The sequence below is a fragment of the Chroicocephalus ridibundus genome, chromosome 1 (genome assembly GCF_963924245.1).
Source record: "Chroicocephalus ridibundus chromosome 1, bChrRid1.1, whole genome shotgun sequence".
Taxonomy (NCBI): Eukaryota; Metazoa; Chordata; class Aves; order Charadriiformes; family Laridae; genus Chroicocephalus; species Chroicocephalus ridibundus.
In genome coordinates this window covers 74,037,550-74,062,840 of record NC_086284.1, presented here as the reverse complement: position 1 = coordinate 74,062,840, position 25,291 = coordinate 74,037,550, and the positions used below count along the sequence as shown (strand labels likewise).

Here is a 25,291-nt window from a genome sequence, read left to right as displayed (position 1 = left end):
GCCTTGACGCTTCTAGTGATGTACTTAGTCTCTGTGATGCAAAGTCACCCCTTGTGTTTTGTCCCATTTCCCCTGTCACACCACAGGAGCTTTCTGTAAACAGCAACTGAACCACACATCGTCTTCCTCTGCTCCCACCACACAATCAATACCGACAAAATGACTGCTATGCCCAGGCTGTATTTACTGCGCTACACATAATGGTCTTATTGCTACCTGTGCTCCTGTTTCCCTGTCATCCTCATGAATTTAGGATTTATCTTTCTGTTATTTCGATGTGCAATGCCTAGCACAACAGGGTTCCCAGTCCCGCAGTGATATGTCTGGAGGCCGCTATTATAACAATGTTTTTCATAAGGCAGATACTCTTAACGAAGGCATCGAGCACTTTGGCTCTTCAGACAGTTCTCCCTGATGAGACGCCAGACATCCTAGTCATGCCAATTAGAAGGCAGCCAAATTAGAGCCAAGTATCATCCCATAAGAGATGGTATCAGAATGCCCCTATGATAGTAGGGAATAAAAGCTCTTTATCATCATCTTTAAAGTTGTTATATGTATCCGTCCGGGCCTGACTTAGGACAGCAGAGTAGTATCACCTACAGAGGATCAAGAGCTGATTTGCTTCCGGGAGGGGCTTTCTTGTTTCTTTAAGCAATTACATTCTGCCCTTGTTCCTGTGAGAGTCCTTGCTGCAGAAAGCCAGGCAGGCAGGGGAAATGCCTTCTCTTCAGCAAAAAAACATCAGATGCAACCCCTGCAGGATCTGCTACCTCATCTGTCAGCCAGAATTACTGTAAGGGCTAGGAGAGGTGTATTCACTATTTATTATCTTTCCCATTGCCCAGAGGTCCTTTACATCCTCCCATCTCCAACTAGAGAAGATTTCTTGGCAGCATACGTGCACAGTTGTTCCAACCAGAAGGATGAAAGGTGGTGAAGTAATCCAGGAGACAATATGGTGAAGTAAATTGGCAGTTTAAGGTGACCTGAGACTCTCCGTGAAGCTCTTGGTACCCCGAGGGGAACCAAGAGGCCAAAATCTTTCTCAGGAAGTGACTCATAAAAGAAGTGCTGCTTGCACATTCTTCTTCCTCAGTTCAGTGACTGTCTGATCACCTCGAACAAGCCCTCCCTATCTTATCTCATCCGGTGATGAGGTAGTCTGCATGCTTTTACGGTGCACCACGTGGCAAAGCACAACTTTTAAGGAAGCAGCTAGTCAGAGTGGAACCAAAAGTATTCAAAAGCACAATCTAATTCCTGCTTATGCAGCATGTCACATGTACAGCAGCTAGCACAACAGTTCCCAGCTGGTAAATGCCACTTTTAGGGAGACAACATAGTACGTAATGCAAGCAGTGGCATCCTCCATCGAAGCTGTGTGAGTTCCACAGGCCACAGCCACCGCAAACGCCCCGTGTTTCACTTCTCCTCTGGTGAGGCAGGGCTGAGCCTCTCACTTCTGTGTTATACTCATAAGATTTTCTGAATAAAACTAAAATCTGAATCATATTCTTCAGTTCTTACTACAACGTGTTATTTTAGACAATATGCTATTCAGCTCGTTACTCAATAACTTCGTAAGCTAATAAAGGATATTGCTGGCAGCGATTTGTCTCTTGTTCATTCAGTTTTAACCTCGTGATTGCATCTTTCCCTGGTTTCCTTGGAGCTGGCTTGGCCTGAGGCTTTTTGAAAGACAAGCAAGCCTCTTCTCCTTGGGATAAGTCACCAACAATGGGAAGATACCAGGTCAGAACTTGTCAAGCTGCTCTGTGCATAATGTCACCATGTATTAAAGCTAGCATTTAATGTAGGCTGCCGAAGTCGTCTGCTGCCACTTGAAACCCACCCAGAGGCTGCTGAAGCCCTCCCTTCACCTCCTTCCCACAGCCACCAAAAAGCAAGACCAGCCGCTCCATCTGTGTTCTTCACCATTTCCACAGCTTCCAGACTGAGCACCAAAGATAAGCCCTGAAGCCAAGTGAACCACAGCCACCTGCTCGATTCCCTCCCACAGATCAGGATCACGCCAGCTCTTCTCCGCTGGCTCTGACAGCGGCAGGGCTGGCTGCCCAGTGGTCCCTAAGGGGGCGAAATTCCCCTGCTGCAGCCCCATTAAATGCAGGTATCTCTTTCCTTCAGTATCTTCCTAAAGCAGCTTTTTTTTTTTTTTTCTAAGACCAAAGCTCTGATCTTATAGATCAAACTTATTCTGCCTAAATATTGTGGAAACGAATGTGTACACTTCTCATTGATAGCTGGATATTATCCTTTAATGCGTGTCAAACTGGTTGTGTGAACAATAAGATGAAGACAAAACATTAATCTTTATGTACAAAAGGAGATCTGTGATTGACTTGTTATTGTGCATTGGTTTATACACACACGTAGAAAGTGAAAGAGAAATACACACCTATTTCTGTCTGTTGACAGACAGAAACACTCGGTGTATTCAACTGTATCTGGGGGTGTATGCGCTGCTTATATGGATAACCACAGCAAAGACATACTGAAACATTACCCTGAGATTTAGGGATTGATTTTTTTTTAGAGATGGCCTCAGATATTGTACCGGTTTCCTTTAAATCTAAAAGCCTTTGTGCGCACAAAATATAGCAGAGGCTCTTTATAACATTTAAATCTCGTACCTGAAAATGAACATCTTCTGCCTGCAAGCACTGCAAAGAGTGGTTACTCTTGCCATACATCTGTGCAGGCGAAAGGTCAGAGGCAGAATATTAGAGCCTTTTGAAAGTCATACCTCTAACAGCAAGCAAAGCTGACTTGTGGATTCCCTGCGTATTTTAAAAGCAAACATACTCAAAACGAATCCAAACAACTTTACACAGGGAGATAACACCCCCCGTATACAACAGTGTCATTGTTTTATAACATTGCTTATGCATGCATACTTAATTCCACACTGTTGTATCTTTGCTCATGTATAAAACACCAGTTATTTTTGAGAAAGGCTTTACAAACGCGTATGGCGTTTAGTATACCCTGGCCTACATATTTCCCTTTGTTTATTAAAGCACTACGTGCATTTGTGTCAGTGCACACACCCAATTCCTTAATTTCAGATGAAGCTATTCTAAAAGATTTGGCTAAGTATTCTTTTGACATTTCTTTCTTCTCTAAGCTGCTCTGCGAGGGATTTGGCTTTTGGTTGGATCTATACCACCGATGCCAGGGGAGTCTTTTTGACACAAGAAACTGCTATGTTTGCATCAAAGTCTATTTCGCTGCTGGAAAACAGCCATATTGCAAAATAGCCTGACACAACTGAAAAAGCAACTTCTTTTGGAAGAAAAAATAAAAGAAAAAAAAAAAGATATCTTTCTTTTCAGCTGTAGCCAGGACAGCATTAAAGCAATGTCTTTTTTATGTAGAGAGAAATGTTTTTCTTGTCATTTCAGAGCCTGTATTTGCTAGAATACACACCAATTCCATTCCCTGTTCCATTCGCTGTCATTACCTGAGCTCCTCTTCTCTGTTAGAGCATGTCTCTCCACTGCAGCTCCTCAGCTGCTGATTTTTATATATCCTAATATGCACATTCACACAGGTGTTGCTTATGGTTTTGCTCTTGTAATAACCTCTTCGCACGTGTTAATTTTCTGCCCTTTACAGGATTTATAGCAAAGTGTATCAACCCCAAACAAGGCAGCTTAACCTTTCCGTTCTTGCAAAAACTTGTGCCTTTAGTTCCAGAAACTTAAAAATTACTCCTCCTGAGGTGACTAATTTCACACAGCCATTAAAGAGCCACCATGCAGCCCGACGGAGGCCAAGAAATCCCCCACCAGTTCCCCAGAAAACTCTGGAGAGCAGGAGCACTGCTTTCACCGGGGGTGATAAGCCAGCATCCCACCAGCCCTCCCGTGGCGTTTGGTACCAGGAGTGCTGAAAAGTTAAAAACTGAACTGAATGAACAAATTGCTCCCGTTCACGCCATGACACAGCAAATTGACTTTTTTGAGATGAGTGTACATGAGAAGGGAACTGCACCCCCTTACATCAGCATTTCACACCCTGTCTTCTTGTTCAGCACAGGGATTTCCTAACGCGCAGTGGGAAGAAGCTCCCTGACAGCATAAAGGGCTGATGGTGACCACAGCTCTTCAAAGGGCTGATGAACTCAAGGACTAGGAGAGGGCTGGGGGCCTGCATTAAGAGTGGGTGGATGAAAAAACAAGAAGTGGGTGTCCCGGCAGATCAGGAGGCCAGAGACAGCGGGCAAGCCACTCGAGCCACAAAGGGCCGTGCTGGTAACACTTGTCAGATTTCTGCTGCTGGCGGTTGCAAAGACACGCTCCCGACTCACTGGGCTGAGGCGAATATTTCAAAGAGCTTAAAATGGCGTTTGGGCAGGGGTATTGCCCCACTAAGCCCTCACTGCGTCCCACGGCTCTGCTACATCTTGGAGAGGGGCATCACTTCTGGGGTCACTGTGCACATCACCCCACCAAGGCTGGTCTGGTGCCAGGGCAACCAGAGGAGGTGGGCACACTTCCTTCACCCACGACTTCAGGCAGCTAGCTCAGGTTGAAGCGGTAACTCAGCACAAGGAGGTGCTTGGTCAGGTGTCTAAGGAGAAAGGGCTGCAGCGGGGTAGGAAGGACCTCAGGTCAGTTTGGAGCTGACTGCTTTGTATGTAGAAATGAACACTTTCTGAGTCCTGCCACGCCCACATATCACAACCCATTACCAAATGACTCAAAGCTGGAAATACGTGGAAGACCGTAGCAGCTTTGCTTAAGTTGATACAAGATCAGCGGTGCAGCAGAGAAGGAAGACTAATTGCTGTTGCCAACCAATCTGAACTGCTGTGTTAAACAACACCCGGCCATACAGATTTGGTGTAATACTGTCAGGTGGAGAGCAACACGTCCAAAACAGGTCTCCTTGACCTGCAGCCCCAGGTTCAAATTCCAGGTGCGTGCACCCCTGCCAGGGGGACCGGGACACAGCTCTCACCCGCAGACCCTATTTTGCAGAGGACAGTCCTGAGGCTGTCCTCTGCAGAGGACAGGGGCAGGAATCTCCTTCACACCAGGGTTGAGGAGCCAGAGGAGAAGTCTGCCGCGATTGAGAGACGCCCCAACAGAAGCCTGGAGGAGAAATGTGCTCTTTGGCTCCATTTCTTCCCCTTCTCCCTCCTCGAGCACTCGCTGTCTCCTGCCCCGCTCCCACTGCAGGCACTCTGGGACTCAGCAAGAGGGAGGGGAAGAAAGGCTGTGTGCAGGAGCACTGGTACTCCCGCTGCTTTCCTCCACCCTCTGCAGGACCAACCCGACCGTGCTAGGCTGTGGCGGTGTGCTCTCCCCTTTCCCCCGCCCCGGGTCCTGCTCTCCTTGCTTGTTCCTGGGATGACTCTCCCCAAAATCTCAACTGATCAGAGATTTAGCGTCACTACAAATAATCAACTACTCCTCAGGGCAGAGCAGAGGGGAAAATGCCTTTAAAGGGAGCGTTGGGATTATACGAAGGGAGAGCACCTTGTTCATGGGGAGGCTCTGGCTGGATGGCTGGGGGAGCCTCATCTGTCTGTGGAAGCAATGAGTCCCCTCCTTTATGGCCGCTGGGAGAGCAGAAAACTGTAAATGCGCCCAGAGCTCTGCAAAAGTATCTGCGATACTGCAGCAGATGACAACTGGAATCTGCTGTCACTCAGGGCATCAGCAGGTAGTCTCTAGGGCCAGGAAGAGGCTTTTGTCACCCTACAGGACAAGAGGCCTGCTGCATCCTGAGGTCTTCTTTTGGCTTGGTGTTCCCCCACTCTGAAGCTCAGAGACTGACCCCAACTGGAGAAGACCAACCACGGAGGGGAGCTCCGCAATGGCACAAATAAACCTTTGCATTTGCTTAGCCAGCATCTCCTCCTTACATTCTTAACATCAGACTCATGAGCAGACAGATTGGAGGCAGGGAATAAGTTTCTCCCACGTATCAGAGACAAATGTTTTTTTCCCCTTTTGGCCGTTCTCTGAAGGGAAGAGCAGAGGTCTCCTCCTAGAATTGCTTGAGCGTACTTCACCTTACTTGTTTACTGTCATCGCAAAGACCTCAGACAGTGGTGCCACTTCCCGTCTTTTCTGTTCTCTGCCTGTAGCACACAATGTATTAGTCTCCAGAGGACTGATTATTTTTTTTAAACTCTAACCCAATTATATAATACAGACAACAGGGTGAAATTTAACAATCTGCAGTAGACACGATCTTACGGTCTCTGCTGGCTTTAAACTCCAGGAAGCCGCAGGGTAGTTAATTTTTGTTTTTAAACAAGGAATGAGTAATGATAAAGATGGATAAATGAATAAGCAAAGCTCAGAGGAGACAATAAATAAATGGCTTGTTGAGCATGCCAGGCAGTTACTAGTATTTCTGCCTCAATGCTATGGTGAAAAAGAAGGGCTAGAGGTCTGAGTCACTCACCCCACGCAGGGCACTCCACTTAATATGTGCTCCTGGCTTTTGAATTGCCATACAGTAGCTCTAAATGGGGACACTTAGTGGCTTGATGTTTCTGTTTCACAATACTTGCTAATGCACTTTGGTTTTTGAGCGTCACTGAACATTCATTCAGTGTCCTGAAATGCAAACATCACAGGCAAAAAAGGTCTTATTCTGCCTGCCGCTTCTTCCCTGCTGCCCTTCTGATAATCTTTTCAGCAAGGGAGAATCAGGGAGCGGCACCACTGAAGGCAGAGCCGTCATCTTGTGCTCACCAGTGTTGTGACTGACATGACAGGGCTCAGGGCTGCCTCACGCCCTCTCACAGGTAAAGGTCATTCCTTGCGAGTTAAGGAAACGTTATAAATTATTGGGAGTCTTACCAGGCACTTTACAAGGATTCGACTTTTTCTCCAAGTCTCGCTCTTCATTTCGGGATTCAGGAGAGTGAATAGCTTTGTCCTGCTTCTCCTTGCTTGCAGCAGGATTTGGAATGGTTATGTTTTGCAAGGCTGGCTTTTTAGGCAATGGAGGTTTGCTACTAAGCTGTTCAGAGGACTTCGCTTTGGGTTTGATCTTTTCATCTAAAGAATCACCAATATTTGTATCGGCCGTTTTTTTGACCTGTGCCTTACCACCTTTTAGAGAGGAAGTCAATCCCTCATTTTCTAAATTAAACTCTGCACTGTATCTTTTAATCCCTTTTGATTCTGGTGACGAGTTGTCTCTGTATTTCAAGGACAGTGAGGTGGATCTAAGTTTCACTTGAAAAGGACTTTTATCTTCCCAGCTTGGCTGATTCTGAGATACCACTGAAGAATCGCTTGGCACCGGCACGGCATCGACAGCCAGAGAAACGCAGCCAGCCAAAATTTCTGTAGGTTGGACTGTGTTCTCAGAGTCAGACTCTGGCAGCAAAGTCTGCTTTTTGTTGCTGCTTTTTTCCTCCTCCACATCTGATCCCTTCTGCAAGTCTTCTTTCCACTTCTCGTTTCTTGAGGAAACCTTTTCTTTGGACAGAAAGAATCCGGTATTTAATGGGCTTTCCAACTCTGATCTTTCTGGGAAGTGTAGGCTTCTAGTCCTTGGTCTCTCCCGTGCAGAGGAAACAGAAAACTTTCTCAAGGCATTTAGTTCATTGGCTGCTTTTTCAGCTTTCTTCTCCAAAAGTTCCTCCTTGTGGACCCGTGACTGACTGTTCTCCTTACCAGAAGCAGCTGCCTCTTGTGCCGTCTTTGTTTTCTCTAGAGAGCAGGAAGCAGATGATCCCATCTGCACTGAGGAAGCAGGATATGAAACATGGAATGAGTCTGTGGGCTGGAAAGCACCTATGGAAAATTGCTTGCTGGACTCTGACAATAGAGCAACCTCTTTCTTTGCCTCTTTATTACAGGGCATTTCCACAGGTATCTGATCATCCTTCCGTGTATTTTCTTCAGACCCTTCCAAGCAAACAATACTACTCCTACTAAGGGAAATATCTTCTTCAGATGGTATTTTATTTACTGAAAACACAGTAAGAAGCTCCTTATTTTCTTGATTGAAAATATTGATTGACACATCGCTCACTTCCCCAGACAACAGAACCGGTGTTTCTGAGGAATCTTCTTGCTTTTGCACTTCTCTGTCTGGACCAGAGTCGGAAGAAGTTGTGAAGTCTTTGCCTTCTAACGGCAATGAGGACTCAGACTTCACACACGTCGTTTCCAGTGTTGGTTGGCAGCCCTCCGGTTTATTCTCTGGTAGCAGGGCTTCCTGTGCAACAGCAGACTCAGAAGCAGGCTGAGTCATCGCTGGTCTCAAAGCAGGGGAAAGGTCCTCAGGCGTTCTGGGCTTTGGCCAGGAAGCCACATCCTGCGCTGCAGCTGTGCCGCATGGCAGTTCTTGATTGCTGGGTTTGAATACAGCATCTGGCAAGCCTGTCTGCATCTCCTTTTCATCATCCTCTTCTTCTTCTTCTTCTTCTTCTGGGGTACAGCTCAAATCAGTCAGAGATTCAGACTGGGTCCTCTGCAAGAAAGAAAGTCAGAAAGCTCCATCACCATGTACAGATTTACTTTTTCTCTTATTCCTCTTTGCATTTACAACCAAGATCTTAGAGAGGAAGGCAATACTTGCCTCCAATGCTGATCTCGCTGTTTTCTTAACCTACATACTGGATGCTTTTTTAGCTAAGCAGATCCTGGAATAATGTATTTAACCAATATAAAAGCAATCAGTGACACTTCCTTCTGCACAACTAGTGCTTTCATGCCTTTGTAGATGGGAAGTTCATCAAAACAATGGCCATTGGACCGTCCTTGGCACTTGATTCCCCAGAGCATACTGGATATGTTGTGTTGCTCTTGGGCAAAAAGCAGCACTTGAAAGAGAAAAATCTGTCCCTTTGTATTTTGCTACTGCATACTAGCATTAAAAATAAAACAACCCATTCTTGCATGACTCTGAAGTGGGAAGGGTACATAGAAGGAGGAGCAAAAACGTAACCACTCCATCCGATTATGACGCTCTAGGCCAGCTGAGATCTACCCCCATATGGCAGTCTTCTGTCTAATCCCTCCGCCATACAGCATTACAGCCCTGCCTCCTTTGTGTAAAAGTCCTCTTTTTCTTTCAAGAGTTAGACTATTTGATAAAAGTTTATAAGTGCATACGTAGTTACCTGTGAGGTCTTGTGATTAAGCTTCAGGTAAGGACTGGCTAAATACACAGGTTTATTTGAAAGCACGTTATTAAGCTGCTGAATAAGGCTTTTCATATGGTGCCTGTATTAGCTCACTGACTCACTGTCGTTTGTCTGGTAAATATGTATTTTGGATGTAGGCCCTAATTCTAAGAACGCAAAACTTGCACTCTGAAGATACTTTTAGGGTTTTTCCAACTTCTTGTTTTGCAAGCGCAATTGCAAAGACAGAGCTGCGATGCTGCCTGCATTCACAATCCATACACACAGGAACATCAAAGCGGAAGACATCAGTCAGCCAGAAGCAAGGTGCACAGGCAGAGTCAGGCAGGAGAATATTAAGAATGGCATTATCGAAAGATGTGAGCACCCTCCACCGAAAACAAGGAGGGTTCAGTCATCTGGCAGCTCATAGTGCAGACTGGACAAAGCAATTGTATTTCGGTAATGATGTTACAACGGAAAAGGAGGTATGATCAGTGAGGTATTGCTTTACACGCTTTTCTAAATATTGGCCGCAGTATTGTGTTGCGTGCAGTGGTGCTCTACCGAGCCCAAAGATCACTCACAGATTTTGGAAACTACACAATATCAGCTAAGTAATATTTAGAGACAGAGGGAACAACATTCCTGGTGTTAAGCAAGCCAATTTAATGGCTTTAATGTATTTAAAACATTGAAATAAACCACAAACAATAAAGTGCCAATACTGTAGTAACAGTTGCAAACTTTAGTTTTAAAAAAAGAAGGGAAAGAAGAAAAATTAATCTACGCCCTTCATAAGACATGACAAAGAATCAGATGAGTGGTGTTTTAAAAGGATGGTTTAAAAAATTCTTTTTTCATGGCATACCATTTTTAATATGTTTGTTAATAGTATACACTCTTTTTTCCCCCCGTGGAGACTTATTTTAAGTCTCTGTAGTGCACATAAAGGGTTTACAAGTTTTGGGTCAGGGAAAGAGTTGAATTCAGAACAGTCATAATGTACAGAATTCGGCTCCAATTAATAGGTCACTACTTATTCTTTCTGTACTTTTTGAAAATATAAGCCAAATTATATTTAGAAAGTTAAAACAGCTCCTCTATCAATACTCTCTCAAAGAATCAAGATTTTACAGGATCTTTCAGACTAGGAAAAGTACTCCAGTTGATTGTAACTCTTTCTGAAAAAAATTTTTTAAGGAAGAAATTAAGCAGTCAGCCCCAACTTCTGCATCACAAACAAGATACTAAATTGTACTGTGCAATAAATTTAAGAATAAAGTGTTACATAAACTGCTTCATCAAGAGTTAACACGTGATCTCATAATATTTAATCTGTTCTTAGTGTCTACTCCAGATACATAGCCCCATCTAACAGCAGCTATTAAAACCCAATGAAATAACCATGCCGCAATCTGACTTCTCTTACTCATATCTGAGTTTCAAATACAAAGTCCAGTAAGAACTTCCTGGTTTTGCGTCAAAGGTGACACTGTTTTTTTTTCACAAGTACCTGAGAAAATCTTCTCATTTTACTGGATCTCTGGTTCCGGGGTTTTATTAAAAGCTTGTGTCTAGCAGCAGAATTATCCAAGCAAGAGGAAAGCTCAGGTGGAGTGTCAAAATCAGCTGCAGGCAAGACGGCACCATCAGATATCTGGGGAGCTCCAGTTTTAGCACTTCCATGCTTAGGGAACAGCTGACCGTCTGTAGAGCGAGATCTAGAAGAAGGACTCAATGTAACCTGAAAAAAATAATAATGCCCAAATAGAGAATCAAACAAAGAAACAGAGACATGAAAATAACAATTCTACAAATAAGGGGCCATGTTTACTGTCATTTTAAGGTTGCCTCTTTTTCTTTTTGACATCTCTTTGAAATACATTGCATTTCCTAACGTTGCACATGGAGTACTGGTGTTAGCAATTCTGCATTTAACTAGAAGACCTAAAGCACACAAATACCTGGCCAGCATGGTTTAGAAGACAGATTTATGAAGAGTATTCAGTTACAGAACCTAAAGGGCCAGTTTCCTTTCTGGGTCTGTCCTCCAGCATTTGTGTCTAGGTTCCTATAGCTCCCTATACATCATCAGGTCCCTTCCAACTCTGCAACACCCTCCTAAAGACAAAAGAATTGAACATCAGTTGCATTGAGATTTAAGTCAGCTTGCGTTTTCTCCTCATTTATTTGTATCTGCAAAATAACTAGGGAGTTTACCTGAACTACAAAATTTCATTTGTAGATTATTCTGGGGAAGGAAACAATGGACAATTCCTACTAGAGGCCAATAACCCATCCATAAACAACTCCTGAATGCTCCAAGGGGTGCAGTACTTTCACAAAGCTGGAATCCAGCTTGCCTGTGCACTTCACCAAAAACTACCCTAGTGTCAGGGCTGATGCAAAAAGGAGACTGAAAAATTTATGAAAAATTACTCTAAAAAGGGTTCTCCCTTCCTCTCAGATTCAGTTTTTGCAAACAGGCAAAATGATATTCCCAAACTATCTGTCATGGCATTAACATGACCTCTGACAACTCGTGACAGCACTCCCTTTGTAGGCTTGAAATTCCGGTTCGTTTCATTAGAGGAGCTTTCCTTCTTTGTCATGCTTTCTTCTGCGGGCTTTCTTCTTCTTTTTTCTTTTCTTCTTCTTTCTTCTTTCTCTGGAAGTGATACTTTACTGAGGGGGTTGGATGGGAGAAGGGGAGAGCAGGACAGTGTTGGTTTTATTTAGGGAGGGGAAAAAGCACCAGCGTTTTCTGCAAGTAGAATTCTGCATTATGCACTGCAGCCAAAAGTTACTCTGTAGTGTAGCGAGGGCCCAGCTACGGCTTCCTCGACGGCCAGGGGAAAACGCCCATTGATTTTAGTGGAGGCTGGATCCACAGCTTCCGACCATGGTTTCTATTTAAGAAAAAAAAAGTGGCTCAGCCATGCTGAATAATAGATGCTCTCATTAATTTTCACTCTACGATATCTGCAGTCTAGTACTCAAACATGACTAATGTACAACAAACGATATGTGGCTGCATTATACGTTAGTACCTAACAGTGAATACATTGACATTTCAGCTCCATGATAAAGACGCAGCACATGTTCTCTTTCAAGGCACGTCATTATTTGCCTGCCTTTCTTCTGGCTTCTGCTTTTCCTTGAGAACTTTGCATGTCTTCTCGTTGGCAGTGCTCAGTGTTGGCCACTACGCTGGAAAATCAAGAATCTGGTTTGTTACTTAAATTTCAGCAGCCCGAGTGAACGCCAGCTCTGAGCCGGCTGCAGAAGTTGCCTGTCCCACGAAGCCTGGCTCCAGTGAAGCCTGTTGGAGGAGGGGATGGCTGGCAGACCCCCTTCTCCAAATCTCATGTGCACATGGCTCAGCTGTCCTTCAGCTGGTCATGCTGGGTGGCACAAGGTGGAGGGTCATGAGGGAGCCCCATCCCCAAAGCCCAGATGGGACAGTCGCGAACCCTTTCTCCCTTCTGCCATCCAGGAAAGCTTCCAAGACACAGCAAGGTGTCACCCAAAACCTCAGGGCTGCATTGTGCAAAACTGCTCAGATGGTCTCCTCTGACTTCTAGAAGCGGGGCTAATCTCTCCGAAATGCCAGGTAGTCGATCCTGTGGTTTGGGAGGAAAGTTGTCAGATGGCGCTACTTTCTGGCTGCGCTCTGAGACTGGACTGGGATGAAGAGAGCTCTGAACGAAATGGTGGGACATGTGGAAAAAGCTGAGCAACCGCGTAGTCACCACCACGTCTCAGGAGTCAGCGAGTGAGTCAGAGAGTGATGTTAATGGAACAACAGGGCGCCATAAATCCTCCTTTAGCAAACATGCATCTGGACTGAACAAATTTACAGTGAGCCTATACCAATTTTCAAGAAATACCTTCTTCATGCGTTCTGTTGTTTTTCTTTAAAAATATTACAATTTCACTGCATATAAGCAGTTTTTCGAACAGCTTCATGTGGAATCTAACAAGTGTGGCCAGAAATCTTTGCTAAGCCCTGCTGCAGCTGGCCTTGAAATACATTTTGCATAATTACCAAGGAATAGTCAGCTCAGGACTAGCTTCTCTATTTCCTTTCTGCAATTCGCCTCCATTCCTACTCCTATTTCTAGGAAACGCTCTTCCCTTTACCCCCTGTGTTGTTTCCACCATGACTCCAGCTGCGGACAACTAAAAGGGACTCTTCAGAGCCTTTCAAAACTGGCCTTTAATCAGCCAGAACGGCTGGCTGCTGATTGAAGAAAGCCGTCTGTTTGCCTGTACTCAAGTCCTGAAAACACCACTTCAGCAAAATTCACAGCTCGCGCGAGCTCACGTGGCCAGAATCCGACTGAAGGCTGAACCTCAGGCCCCTAAGCAGCAATGTCAGCCGCTATCATCAAGCAAACACTTTCTACATCAGTGCGAGGTAACCTTGGACTTAAAAGCAAGGGGATAGGCAGATTTCCAAGGATCTAGATTTCGTTCGCGGCTCCTCAACAAGCTTCCTCCCTTATCCCAAGCACGTAACCCAAGCAGCCCTTGCTGCAATTTCCTGTCTTTAAAAAAAAGGGATACTGTTTCAGCGTCTAAATCTGCTTGGCCATGTTTGGAGATTAAATCACATCTGTAAAGTTTGCTAAAGGATATAAGCTATTCTAGAGGGCTTAATTATTATCAACGGGAGATTACTTGGCGTCAGAATTATGTTGATAAGTAATCATAACTTTACATTAGAAGGACAGGATTAAAAAAGCAAAGCAAACAGGTAGGCATGCAATTATGTACACACAAGGGTTTTTTTGCAGCAGACGGGCAACAAAGTAATATTTATGCCTCACATTTCTTTAAAAGACTACAATGCATAATTGCTTGGCCCTTAATACATTTGGCAGAAGTTACCTGTTCTTCTTCTTCACTGCCTGTTCCAGCTAAACTCAAAGAGCTAAGGTGCTTGTGAGAGTCAGAGAACTGTGGGATGGAATGAGGAAGAGATTCAGTAAAAGATGACAAACGAGGTGGATATATTCGCAGAAACCATCTACACATAGCGCACACAGATACTGACAATGTAAGTTGTTTTTCTCTATAGTCTTAAGGATTAGCAAGGACGCTGCAAACATAAAGTGTAAGACAAGCAGATAAGGAATGAAATAATGTATAACAAAACTATCATTTAAAAAGAAAAAACAGTTCCAAATTCTTTTATGTTTCTTTTTCTGATGACAGCCTAGAAAAACATTAAAGAAGAGAGCTCTCTTATCAGCACATTCAAGGGAGAATACAGATTTTTCAGCTTTTTTTTTTTAATGCCTGGCAGCTCTCTGTAGTCCTTAAAAAAACCCCAGCATCCCCATGCACGCACACAAACACATCCTCTCCTTCCTAGTTCTGCATTTTCTGGCATGATATTTATATTTTAACAGGAACAAAGACTCTAAGCAGCTGTTTATCCAGAGAGATAGCATTTCACCATTTCAAGTAAAGTATTTCAGGCATAAAGTAGTGATACATATAGCAAACCAAATAATTTATTCTGCCTTCCACACATCAGTAAAGCAAGTCATTAAACACTGGTTTTTGTCAACACCAGAATTACTCACTCTTGTTGTTGTGCCTGAATATACGTTTTCATGCAGCAAAGACATTTCTGGAGGGCTCCTGGGTAATCCATCATCTTCAGAACTGGTCCCAGCATCCTCTGTTCGCTTTGCATGAAGTCCAAATGGAGGTGGAGGTCCCAGTTTCATGGTAGGCTGGAGCTTCAACTTCAGCATGGCATAAAATACATTAGTATGTGACAGCAGTGGAGGTTTCCCCAGTACGTTTTTAGCTCAGGTCAATGAGTTACTTTTATTTTAACTTCACAATTGAATGATCCAGAGCACAGGAGATTTCTCTTTAGACATTCTCTTAGGGAGCCAAACAACCTATCCGTTTTTCAACTATCATTTAAGTAGAACCAAGATACGATACTGCCGTCTAATTAAACGCGATATTTAATGTAAGCTGCAAACAGATATTAGTTACTAATCAAATGTTCAACCACAAATATTATCCCAAAAAATCAAGCCTGGAAAGACATTCTACCTCTTGCATTTGAGAAAATTATGTTATGTTGTGTAAATTACCTGTAAAGCTCTAATCCGATCAGAAATGTTTTCTTGAGAAAACACTCTTACTGGCCTTGCAGGCTCTTGCCCAGTCTCAGGGATGAAAATGCTATCATGTGACAAAGCTCTGCTTCCCATAATGCCTTTATGTGTCCTGGAATAATACAACAAATGAGTGAAAACGTACAGATTTTTTTGCCAGTCCTATTACTCGTAACTCAGGTGGCCTGTTGAACGTGGAGTGGAAGACACGCATGCGCAGCACACATTACACATGAGATTCCAGACTTCGACATGAATACAATACAGTCATACAGGCTAATCTAGGTAACACCTTTAAAAATCAAACAACAATTTGCAAATGCTGTTATCTGTCACGTTAACAAACTGAATCAAGGTTAAAGAGAGTTTAACCCTGGCAACTGAGTTACATCTTATGGAAAAGCTACTGCCCCTTAGCTGGAAGCCAGCAGCTGGGTGGCGTGACAGTGGCGCTGGCAAGCCCAGGTGCAAAATGAAGGGAGTTCACATAAACGAGCCTGTACCTGAGAAGGACTGACTTCTTGCTCATGTGTCTGGCAAATGACTGACCATTACCAGAGGAAGAATAAGTACCTTTTACTATTAAAGGCTGTGGTACAGCGTTTAATGTATCTCCGCCACGTAGGTCATTAAGAAACATATTCCAGGCAATGTAGTTCTCACATAGAATCATTTGCATAAATCCTTATAAGATGCTTTCAGGGTCCTGTGCTCTATGTAAGGATTCCTGGGATTCCCCCTTATGAGCCTGGGGGACACGTTTTTTCATCGACAGCTCGTTGTGGGCTGGTGAGAGGAAGCAGGAGATGCTCTGTGGGTAGCTTCTCTCATATTCTGTTTCCTACTTTAGAGGCAATGTGGTAAGTAACGTCTTTTGCAAATGTTACATGTGGGGCACGAACACCTTTTTTCCTCATGGGAATGGTACAGGAGACCCATGGACAGACAGCTAGCTGCTAGGAGGTCTCTTGTGCTCACAGCTTAGCTCATAGCCTAACAGAGCAGGGACCAGAAATGCATTCACAAGGCATTTCTTCCAGGATTGCCTTCTTTTAATTTTTTTAAACAAGACAGCTACTAAATGGCAAACCAGAGTACAGAACTGTTCAGGTTCATATAACTATCAAGTTAATTGAGCAGGCATTCTAGAGAAAAAAAAAAAGAAAGAAAGAAAAAAGGAGAAGAACTGTGTATTTTTGTATCTTAGTTACTGTCATAGGGACATTCAGGAACATAAACAAACAGCAGAAAGTAACATTTTCCTTGTAATGGCTGCTATAAATATGTTTGATAAAACAATAGCAGGAAAAAGTTGATCTGTATTCCTGCTGCAGAAGGAAGGAAAGCCTGCTGCTCCTGCTTAATGCATAAGAGACATTAGAAGAACAATTTATCGAAGTGAAAATGTGCTCTCTGCAATGCATCCAAGGTCAGATAGATCTATAGCAACTTGCAAAGTAAGTGCCAGTCGGGGATGCGATGGCTGCTCAACTCACCAGCATTTTACAAAGACCGCAAGGGCAGCTGGATGAGCAGCGTTGCTACACGTGCACATTTATCCCCGCGTGCTACCTTTGCTTTCTCTTTCTAGCAGACGCATACCTCCTGGATGCGTAGAGGAGATACCCTAGATGCCTCCTCAGATTATGAGTGCTCGAATTAATTTTCCTTCCTTTCAAGGAATTTCCTGGTCTTTGTCTGTCTAAACACATATTAAGAAACAATAATGTAACAACCCTGCAAGTAACGGCACAGGAACATTGCCAGACCAGCCGAAGATCATACTCACTCGGACATGGCCTTGTCGAGTCGTGCACGAGGGAGAGGAAATCTGAGCATCCATGTCTTAAATATATGTTGTCGAACAACAACGCCATAGCCTACTGTTAGAACTGGTGCTGCCAGCCCAGAACTCCTGGGGCTTCAAGCTGGACTAACGTTACTGTTGCCAACACCACAGAAGACCAAAAAAAAAAATAACTGTTAATAATTTCTTTTGGTTGTTTGGCGCTGCCTGGTGGCCGCATCGTATAATGTCGTTTTAAATGGCCCGGATGGTTTGCCTTTCCCATTCCTGGGCACAGCAGCATCTCCTCGCCTGAGGACCAGGAGGCTTGTTCTGAGAGGCACATCTACCAATGCAAGGACTTGCTTTTTAGGCAGCTGAGGGGCTCTTCAGTAAATCTCTCCATCCAGGAACACATTTGAACTTTAGACAGGGTTTCTCACAGCTACCTTTCAGTAGCGGGTAACATTTTTGGCAATGCCTGAACAAAGACAGGATTTTCAGAGGCAGACAGACACACAGGCTGGGATTCATCCGGTCTAACTTCGGACGTTAAACCACAGGTATCTACATCGAAGCTGGTAACCCCGGTTCTCTAGAAATAGACGCTTCTAGAGTCTGGTTCATCTGAACAACTTCAGATGTCTACACAAGAATGATACGAGCTTCCTTAGTAATGTTGACTTCTCTCTGCTGATTACAAAAGGCAACTGGTGACTAATTTAGACGCAAACATTTGTCCCTTGGTCAGATGAATCCCACGTATACAGATGAAATAAAGGCTTCACGGCTTCTGGTTCCTGCTGATTGCAGTTGCAGTCACCCCCTTATCCCTTCCTTGCTTTCAAAAACTGTCATAAAAGGTTTAACAAACCTTAGGAGATATATCTTAAAGGCATAAGACAATTGTGGTAAGATAGAAGATAAGTACCTAATTCATTTTTGAAGATGGGAATTACATTCTTTTGAAACGATAACCCGAGGCTTATTGATGATTAAATGAAAGCATTTTTATTTATTGTTTCTTTCTGCGCCCCATCTAGTTCCCTTCTGATTCGCCTTGCATCAGCCATTTTAATTTGTACTTTCCTGAAGAAGCCAACTGTTTGAGAATGCAGCATTCTGAACAAGAAAAGGAGGCAATTTTGGGGTGTCTTTAATCTATAAACATGGCAGCAGTTCTGTATTTGTTTACCAGCCACAGTCCAAAGACTTACTTGAGTTCATCTTCAGAATCATAATTAACATGGATGTCGTGTGAGGCTGTGACATCGCTCGTTGACTGGCATAGCTTCAGACTGCTGCTCCCAGAAGACGGTGTTTCTTTCCTTTTTTTTTTCCCAAAAAACTTTTTGAAAGATTTGAACTTTGATTTTTTCTTTCCTAAATGAAGAAACACAAAGAAGATGCAACCAGCAGCATTTGCAAGTTTTTTGAACAATAATAATTCCCTTATAAATTCTTCATAAGTGGATTTTTTTCTGGAAGAGGCAACACAGTCTGCTCTTGCATTAATGTATTTTAAGACTATACTGATAGCATGAAATTACTATTATCTTGGAGAATGGATTACAATGTTTATGACACATAAGAAATAACCTACGGTGTAGGATCTTTCCTAATAGAGTTTCTACATGCCTCTTGAGATAATTAGGCTGTGAAGAAAAACTTTGGTATTAACAGCCTGGAATATAGAGAAGAAATTACAACTTGGAAACCCACTGCCTTTGTTCAGCAAGCTAAATAGTGAAGATAAGGACAATGTTGTTACCAAAACCAATTTAAATGTAGAAAAGGCTTACTTAGGTGGAATGTGCAGTGTCGGGAGGCTAATGCTTATATAATGTCACTTTTATAATACATCCCAGAATATTTTGAATGATAATTATGAGACTCAATGGATCACAAAGTATTAAACAAGAAATCAAGCAATAATCTTGAAAAGCAATGCTAGTCTGCTCAGTAAGGAACGACCTGAATTAGGATCAGCTGCAAGCTCTGTGAAGGAAACTACCTGAAATGAAATCGGAGTTTTGCACAAGACATCCCAACAACTTGTGCCTGTCCCATGTAAGTTGGCAAGACTGTACTGTGAGGCATCCCTGTCAGCGTTTCACTTATCATTGTTGGGTAAAAAAGTTAACTTCGTCCCAAAATGCTAGAAAACTCTTATTTCAAGTCTCTGAAAATGTCAAAAACACAACAGCTCTTGGAGACAGGAGGAGAGAAAGGGAGAACACGTTCTCTAAACAAACAGATTTGCTTCTGTGATAGAGCTAAGGCATTGACACTCAAGAAGTCACAGCACTTTTCATTCACTGGGGAAAGGAGCAATTCTACCTGAGTTGTCCTCTCCATCTCCTTCAGTCTCTCGCACCTTAGGGTCCATTATCCTTGAGGAATTCATGTGACAGTCACTAAAGGAGGTAAAAAAAGTGTCAGTCATATCAACAAAGTAACAGTACTTCACTATATATATGTATACATACATACGCACAAGTTACTAAAATGGAAAAATATAAAATATTATGTGTATGCTTTTATATATAAATACATAGACAATATATATGTAAAAATATGTAGTATATATAAAAATATACATAAAATATAACAATATCCCATAGGATGAAGCTTATTAGTCTAAGGTATAATAAATTCCATAGAATTTTTCCACTTTCATAAGACAATAGTACATTATGGTTTAGTTAACCAACTGGCCTCTCCTGGCTGAAAACTGAGTTTGATGAGATTCTCAAGTGCTTCTAAAAGCATGCATCAGAGGAGGTGGGCTTCTTTGACTCTCCCTCTCTGCACCTATTCAGGACCACAGGCAAAATGTCTTTTGTGATTACTACAGTATTTGGGTAACGTGTACAAGTAATGCCACATCTGTGACACATCTAGTCAATCATTACACAGGCTCAGGGCGTTGCAACAGCAATGCAGGAGTGCAAATCAATACCGTTAAAACCTCAGCTGCTATATGCATGCCCTGTAGCATCTATAAGCTATACACATCCAGGGTGGGATCCTACAGCCTCTACGTAAATTATAGATGCCATAACTCAGATCCGCAGCTGTGGCTCGCTGGCACAGCTCCGCTGCATCCAGCTGCACTCAGGTGAGGGTGTATTTTTTTTAATCCGAATGTTTATATGCCATACTTCGCCAGTTCTGAATAGCAAAAACCACCGGGGAATAAACATGCACATAATGGAAATGTTAGTTTGAAACATGCAGGCAAGCATAAACACATTCCCTCTGGCAAAATCCAAGCAGATAATATATTATATTTCTGACAATCCAGAAACGTGTTGTTGTCCCGTCTCAAACCTTAGCAGCCAATTTTCTAGAGAATAAAAAAGATTTATATAAAGGTTAGCTCCACCATAATGTCAGAGAAGATTTCTATGACTGATGTGTGACATCTGAGGCCATGAAGAGTGTTTCCACTGGGTGTGCCAAACATTTGGGGCCAGTAATACATGACGGAGGTGCAGCATGCATCTCCTCACTTAGGAGAAACAGAAAAACACTGAATGCCGATGAGCTCTTTCCCTGCCAGCCGTAAGTCTTGAAGCAAGGTCCTTGCTCCCCTTCTGACCTCACGCAGCCATTCTTCAGGTCTGCCACATTTTTGCTGTTTCTAAGAATTACTGTGTCTTTCCAAAAAGTGTCCAAGATCTGGGGAAGGCAGCCTGCCACCACTGTGCTGTTGGGGACATCTCTTGCAAGGGTGCAGCACAGGGCAGGAGAGCCAGCTTCTGAGAAGGAGCCAGGTCCTTGGCCAGGTCCCACCACTGCTGGTGGACATCCCTGGACGGCTCTCCAGTGTCACCTGGGGGAAGAGCTGGCTGCTTCGCTGTGGGAGAGCTGTTGAAGAGATCCAGGGGGTGTGCAGGGAGCAAGGTTGTCCAGGTAGGACGACTTTGAAGTGAAGTAGAAAGCGACCTGAGGTGTGGGCCAGAGGTGCCCAGGGTGGAGGAGACACTGGGCACAAGCATCAACAGCCTCTGCCTCCTGGGCAGGAGCCTGGAGGCTCTGATGGTCCCAGCAGGGATGTGGTTATTTTAAATAGTAAACAGGGTAAATAAATCCTAGAAGTTTGGGTGAGATGAGTGATATCGTTTTCACAGTGGGGGGACTGTAAGGCTTTTATAAATATTGCTGCATCTCAACTTGGCGTGCAATTACAAGGATTGGGGAACTGTGTGGACCTTTCACTGCCCAGAGCTTGCGAGTGGATGTACCTCAGGTTTTCAGTTCAAAAGGTGAGTTTCCAGCCAGAACCTAGGGTTTGATGTGACTTTCCTGGGCCCACACTGGCTGATGTGCAGGAGGAGGAGGAGGAGGAGCAGGAAGTGGTGGCAGCCCTCGCCACTGTCGCTATGTTGTGCAAACATGCGCTGTGATGAGGACCACAAGGTGCGCCTGCCTGCCCAGCACCAAGGGTGCAGGAGGCATTTTATGGCTGCTATTACCAAGGGAAGATTTGTTTGTGCCAAAAGACAAACAGGCAGCCTTAACTTGAGGATGGGGGGGGGGGGGCGGGGAAGGCAGGGGGAGGTCAGCAAGGGGTGGAAAGGACTGGAAGGAGCCACAGAACACTTGGCAGACAGCGCGCTGGTGGCTGGGTTTTCAGAAATACGCTCTAAAGTCAACAGATCAGTTTCTAGCAAACCTTGATTTTAAGCAAATACCGAAGCTGAGACTTAGACACTTGCTTGAGTGTTTTGCCGAGTGACTGTTTCCACTGGAGCAATATCCCGACACAGGACAAAGAGATACTGGCCCCTGCTGAGCATCCGATACTCAGAGATCCAGAGATCCCTCTGTACTGCTCTGCAAGCGGGGCGCTGCACTGCTTAGGGTCTTACCAAACCTAGCTGTAGGCAATCAATCACATTCATTTATATACCTTTAAAATTTACAAAGATATTTTTACTGACATGGGGGAAAGTTGTTTTTCCTTTTAAATGCTTCCTTTGCCTAACGCTGTTAGAGAAACACTGGTTTTCACCTGCTCACCACCCACCAGGAGATAACCCTATTTTCTTTCCCAAATAATATAAACTCAGAGAACTGTTCTATCTATATCTCCCTTTTTTTCCTTCACTGTAATGTATTTTAAACATATCTTTAGGCAGGTTTTCAATCTTTCAAGCTTTTTCCTCAACGTTTGTAATAAAAACCTCCAGTAATAATACATTCATTGTAGGAAAGATTTGATTAAAAGATGATACTTAAGAGCGGAAGCAAAAAAAAAAAAAACAGAGGCCAAAGTTTACCCTTGGTATGACTACAACTGCCTGTTGCTCCCCTGGCATAAACAGAGATTTGATTGTTTGTGCTGGAGCTAAATTTTATCTTCCTCAAAGCTTTGCTTAGAATCTACGAAAGCCTACACATTTAACAGCTGTGCAAGAAACGCTGACAAAATCCAGCAGCCTTGAATCGGCACCCACCAGCACGGGTGCTATTCAGTGTGCGGTTACACTTGGATCTGGAGGCTCAGCTGCAGAGCGGGGCTGCTGAGCTTTCTCATTTCCAGTTTCCCTAAGGATCTGCTGAGTTCCATCACTCAGTTAAACCACCCTATGATCTGAACACTCAGCAGGATTCGCATCCTAGAGGAGTGGTCTGCATCGCTGCTTCTCCTCTGTTAGCGAGGGCAAGATTTACCACGCTGCCGGCAGTCGTACCCTTTTTTCTTTCTTTTTTTCCTTTGCATTTTATGTGTGATTCTTTTCACAGCAGAATACCAGAGATATCTGGTTTATCAATTTATTATGAGATTTTATAAGCCCAAAATGTCTGATGATAAATTGCTAAATATTACCCGAGCTTATAACAGTATTTTTTGTATATTGGACTTTTCCCAGCAGAGACTTTTTCCACTTTCCTTCTTTCTTCCCATGCCTCTTCCAGAAGAGCTAAGACACAAGAGATACAGCTGAGACTACGCCAGTGCAGAGAATAGAGAGGGAATATGGCAACACAATAGGTGTTTACTCCCCTTCCTATCCCTCCCAAATGTCAGTACATTCAAAAGTGTGTATCCAAAAAAATCACAGCTGAACTGAACAACACCAATTTACACCTTTTATTCCTGTGTTGTATAAGAATATTCTATTTCTAGTAGACAAAGAAACACCAGTGATTTAAGTGATTTTAAAAAATCTGAATTTAGGGAAATTATTTCACATGAGAGGAAGACCTGCCTTTTTCTGTCTCCAATATCATGATACGCACATGATTACATGGCCTTGTGGATTTGGGAAAGGAAATGCAGGAATTCAGGGGATATAAAGAAAACCCAAATACTTAGAAAGACTCTTGTAGCTGAGGTAGTAAGCGAACCAAAACCATCCTAAATACCAGAGGTGAAGACTGAGGGCAGCTTTTCCTCATCCACCCCCTCTCTGAGGGCTCATACCTGAAATGAAGGCACCGTCCATGGGCCATGGCGCCCCTTCTCCTGTCACATGGACCACAGAAAAGGGACAGCTCGAAGTTTCCAGAGGGAGCACGCCCAGGGCACCCGCCCTGATGCCCTGCCAGCAGCAGCCACATCACCAGAGCTTTCACAGCTCTGGAGATGCTCCAACTCCCCGGCACGGGCATTAGTGAAAGCACCACCTGGACACGCCCCAGGACACCACCCTTGGCATAGCGCAGGTCCAAAAGCGTGTTGTGATCACCTGCATCCCAAGCAAAAGTTTATTCCTGTAGCTAGGGGAGACCGTGTGCTGAAGACGTTGTGCAACAGGGTGTGGTAGAAGGAAATGTAAGGGAGCTGGGGAACGAGCTTGGCATGAGGTGTTATTCAAAAAGCAAGAGAAACGCTGCTGTTCAACAGGCCTCTCTGCTCAGACCTTCTCCCACTAATAGAGATCCCAACATCACCCCTGCTTTTGAGCTCTCAAACCACTTTCAGTGCTCCCAAGTGATAACGCTTGAACCTAGCCAAATCTCTCACAGCACGTCCAATTATAAAATCCTTTCCAGAAGTCATCCATCATCTTGAGCTTATGTTACTAAGATAAACCTCTCCTCTCTACTCCCCCTTTTGCAACGGGAGGTCTAGGAAGCACAGTGAAGTGCTCCCGCTGAGCTAGCATCGTATGTATGAACCCAGGTATTAGGATTGTCCACGTGAGAGAGATGCAGGTCTCTGGGAATTCAATTAGTTTGTATAAACACATCCAAAAAGCTCACATGAAGGGACAGGAGAATTTGATAACAACTGCAACACCATTTCCAAAGCCATACATCTTCCTGCTCCAGACCTCTCTTTGTATCAAAGGAGTACAGATTTCACTTCTCATTCGGCCTCCAACTTTTAACTCAAATGAACAAATGCACCTGAATGTATGTTTGCATACACACAGCCACCCTAGGAGCTTTATCTGGAGTCCCAGCACTGTGACTGGAGGGCCAACCTGGCTGTCTACCATGTCAGCACCTATACAGGATCTGTACATATTCTAGCTGTGTCTCCATCCTTTTTGAATTATTAAAAATAATTTACCCAGAGAAGACGTATTTTCTGAGAAAACTGTTTTCCTCTACCAAATCTATATAAAATTTTGAAGATAAACTTCATGCCAATCCAAGACGAAAAACACCCTGTCACTTTTTTGTACACAACTTTGCTTTTTGTTTTCAAAATTGCGCAGACAATCCTATCCTTCCATTTTTTCCAAATGTTTTGAATCAGTAAATGTATTACTTTGCAAAAGTCTCTAACTTCATGTGTTCTCTCCTTGGTTTAATAATTTAGTGCGGATGCTGTTAGCACCAACTTGTTTGTGCTGACTGATGTCCATGGGGACATCATCTTCAAAATGCGGTATTTTCACAAATGGTTTGCTGTCTAAACCATGATAGTTCCCTATCCATCTTCATCAGTCTCACACTGAACCTGGCACACTTTCCTCATCTTTTCTTATCTGCATTATTGGTTAATAAAAGGTTTTGTTTCTTTGCTTGTGGCTGACATTCTTCTCCAGCTACTGCTACCCTTGTAGCACGCTCTCATGTTATTAGGAAATCTGTATATTGCACAACCACGACGGTGTGGTGAGAGCCTGCGTGCTACCCCTCAGGCTCAGAGCAAGGCTGGCTGCGAGTAGCTTTGCTGACAGCATCCTCTCCCTGGTTATGTGAGCCTTAGGCCAGCATCCAGGTGAGAGCACCCTGCCTGCACACAAAGTCAATGCCCTGCTC

The 25,291-nt window shown here is 43.7% G+C and overlaps 1 protein-coding gene across 5 annotated transcripts in view; it reads right to left on the bottom strand.

The window, feature by feature from the left end:
* The window catches only part of CRACDL (CRACD like), a 66,575-nt gene that overhangs the window by 8,754 nt on the left and 32,530 nt on the right, over positions 1-25,291 (bottom strand). For 4 of the 5 annotated variants that reach the window (XM_063339902.1, XM_063339911.1, XM_063339920.1 and 1 more), the window contains 7 exons: positions 19,403-19,479; positions 18,280-18,445; positions 15,253-15,388; positions 14,725-14,889; positions 14,024-14,092; positions 10,644-10,874; positions 6,846-8,472 (listed from right to left, as the gene is read on the bottom strand). In XM_063339902.1, the coding sequence (XP_063195972.1) occupies positions 6,846-8,472; positions 10,644-10,874; positions 14,024-14,092; positions 14,725-14,889; positions 15,253-15,388; positions 18,280-18,445; positions 19,403-19,469 (2,461 nt within the window). In that variant the 5' untranslated portion in view covers positions 19,470-19,479. The remainder of the gene's footprint in view (positions 1-6,845; positions 8,473-10,643; positions 10,875-14,023; positions 14,093-14,724; positions 14,890-15,252; positions 15,389-18,279; positions 18,446-19,402; positions 19,480-25,291) is intronic. The other variant, XM_063339928.1, reaches the window with a different exon arrangement.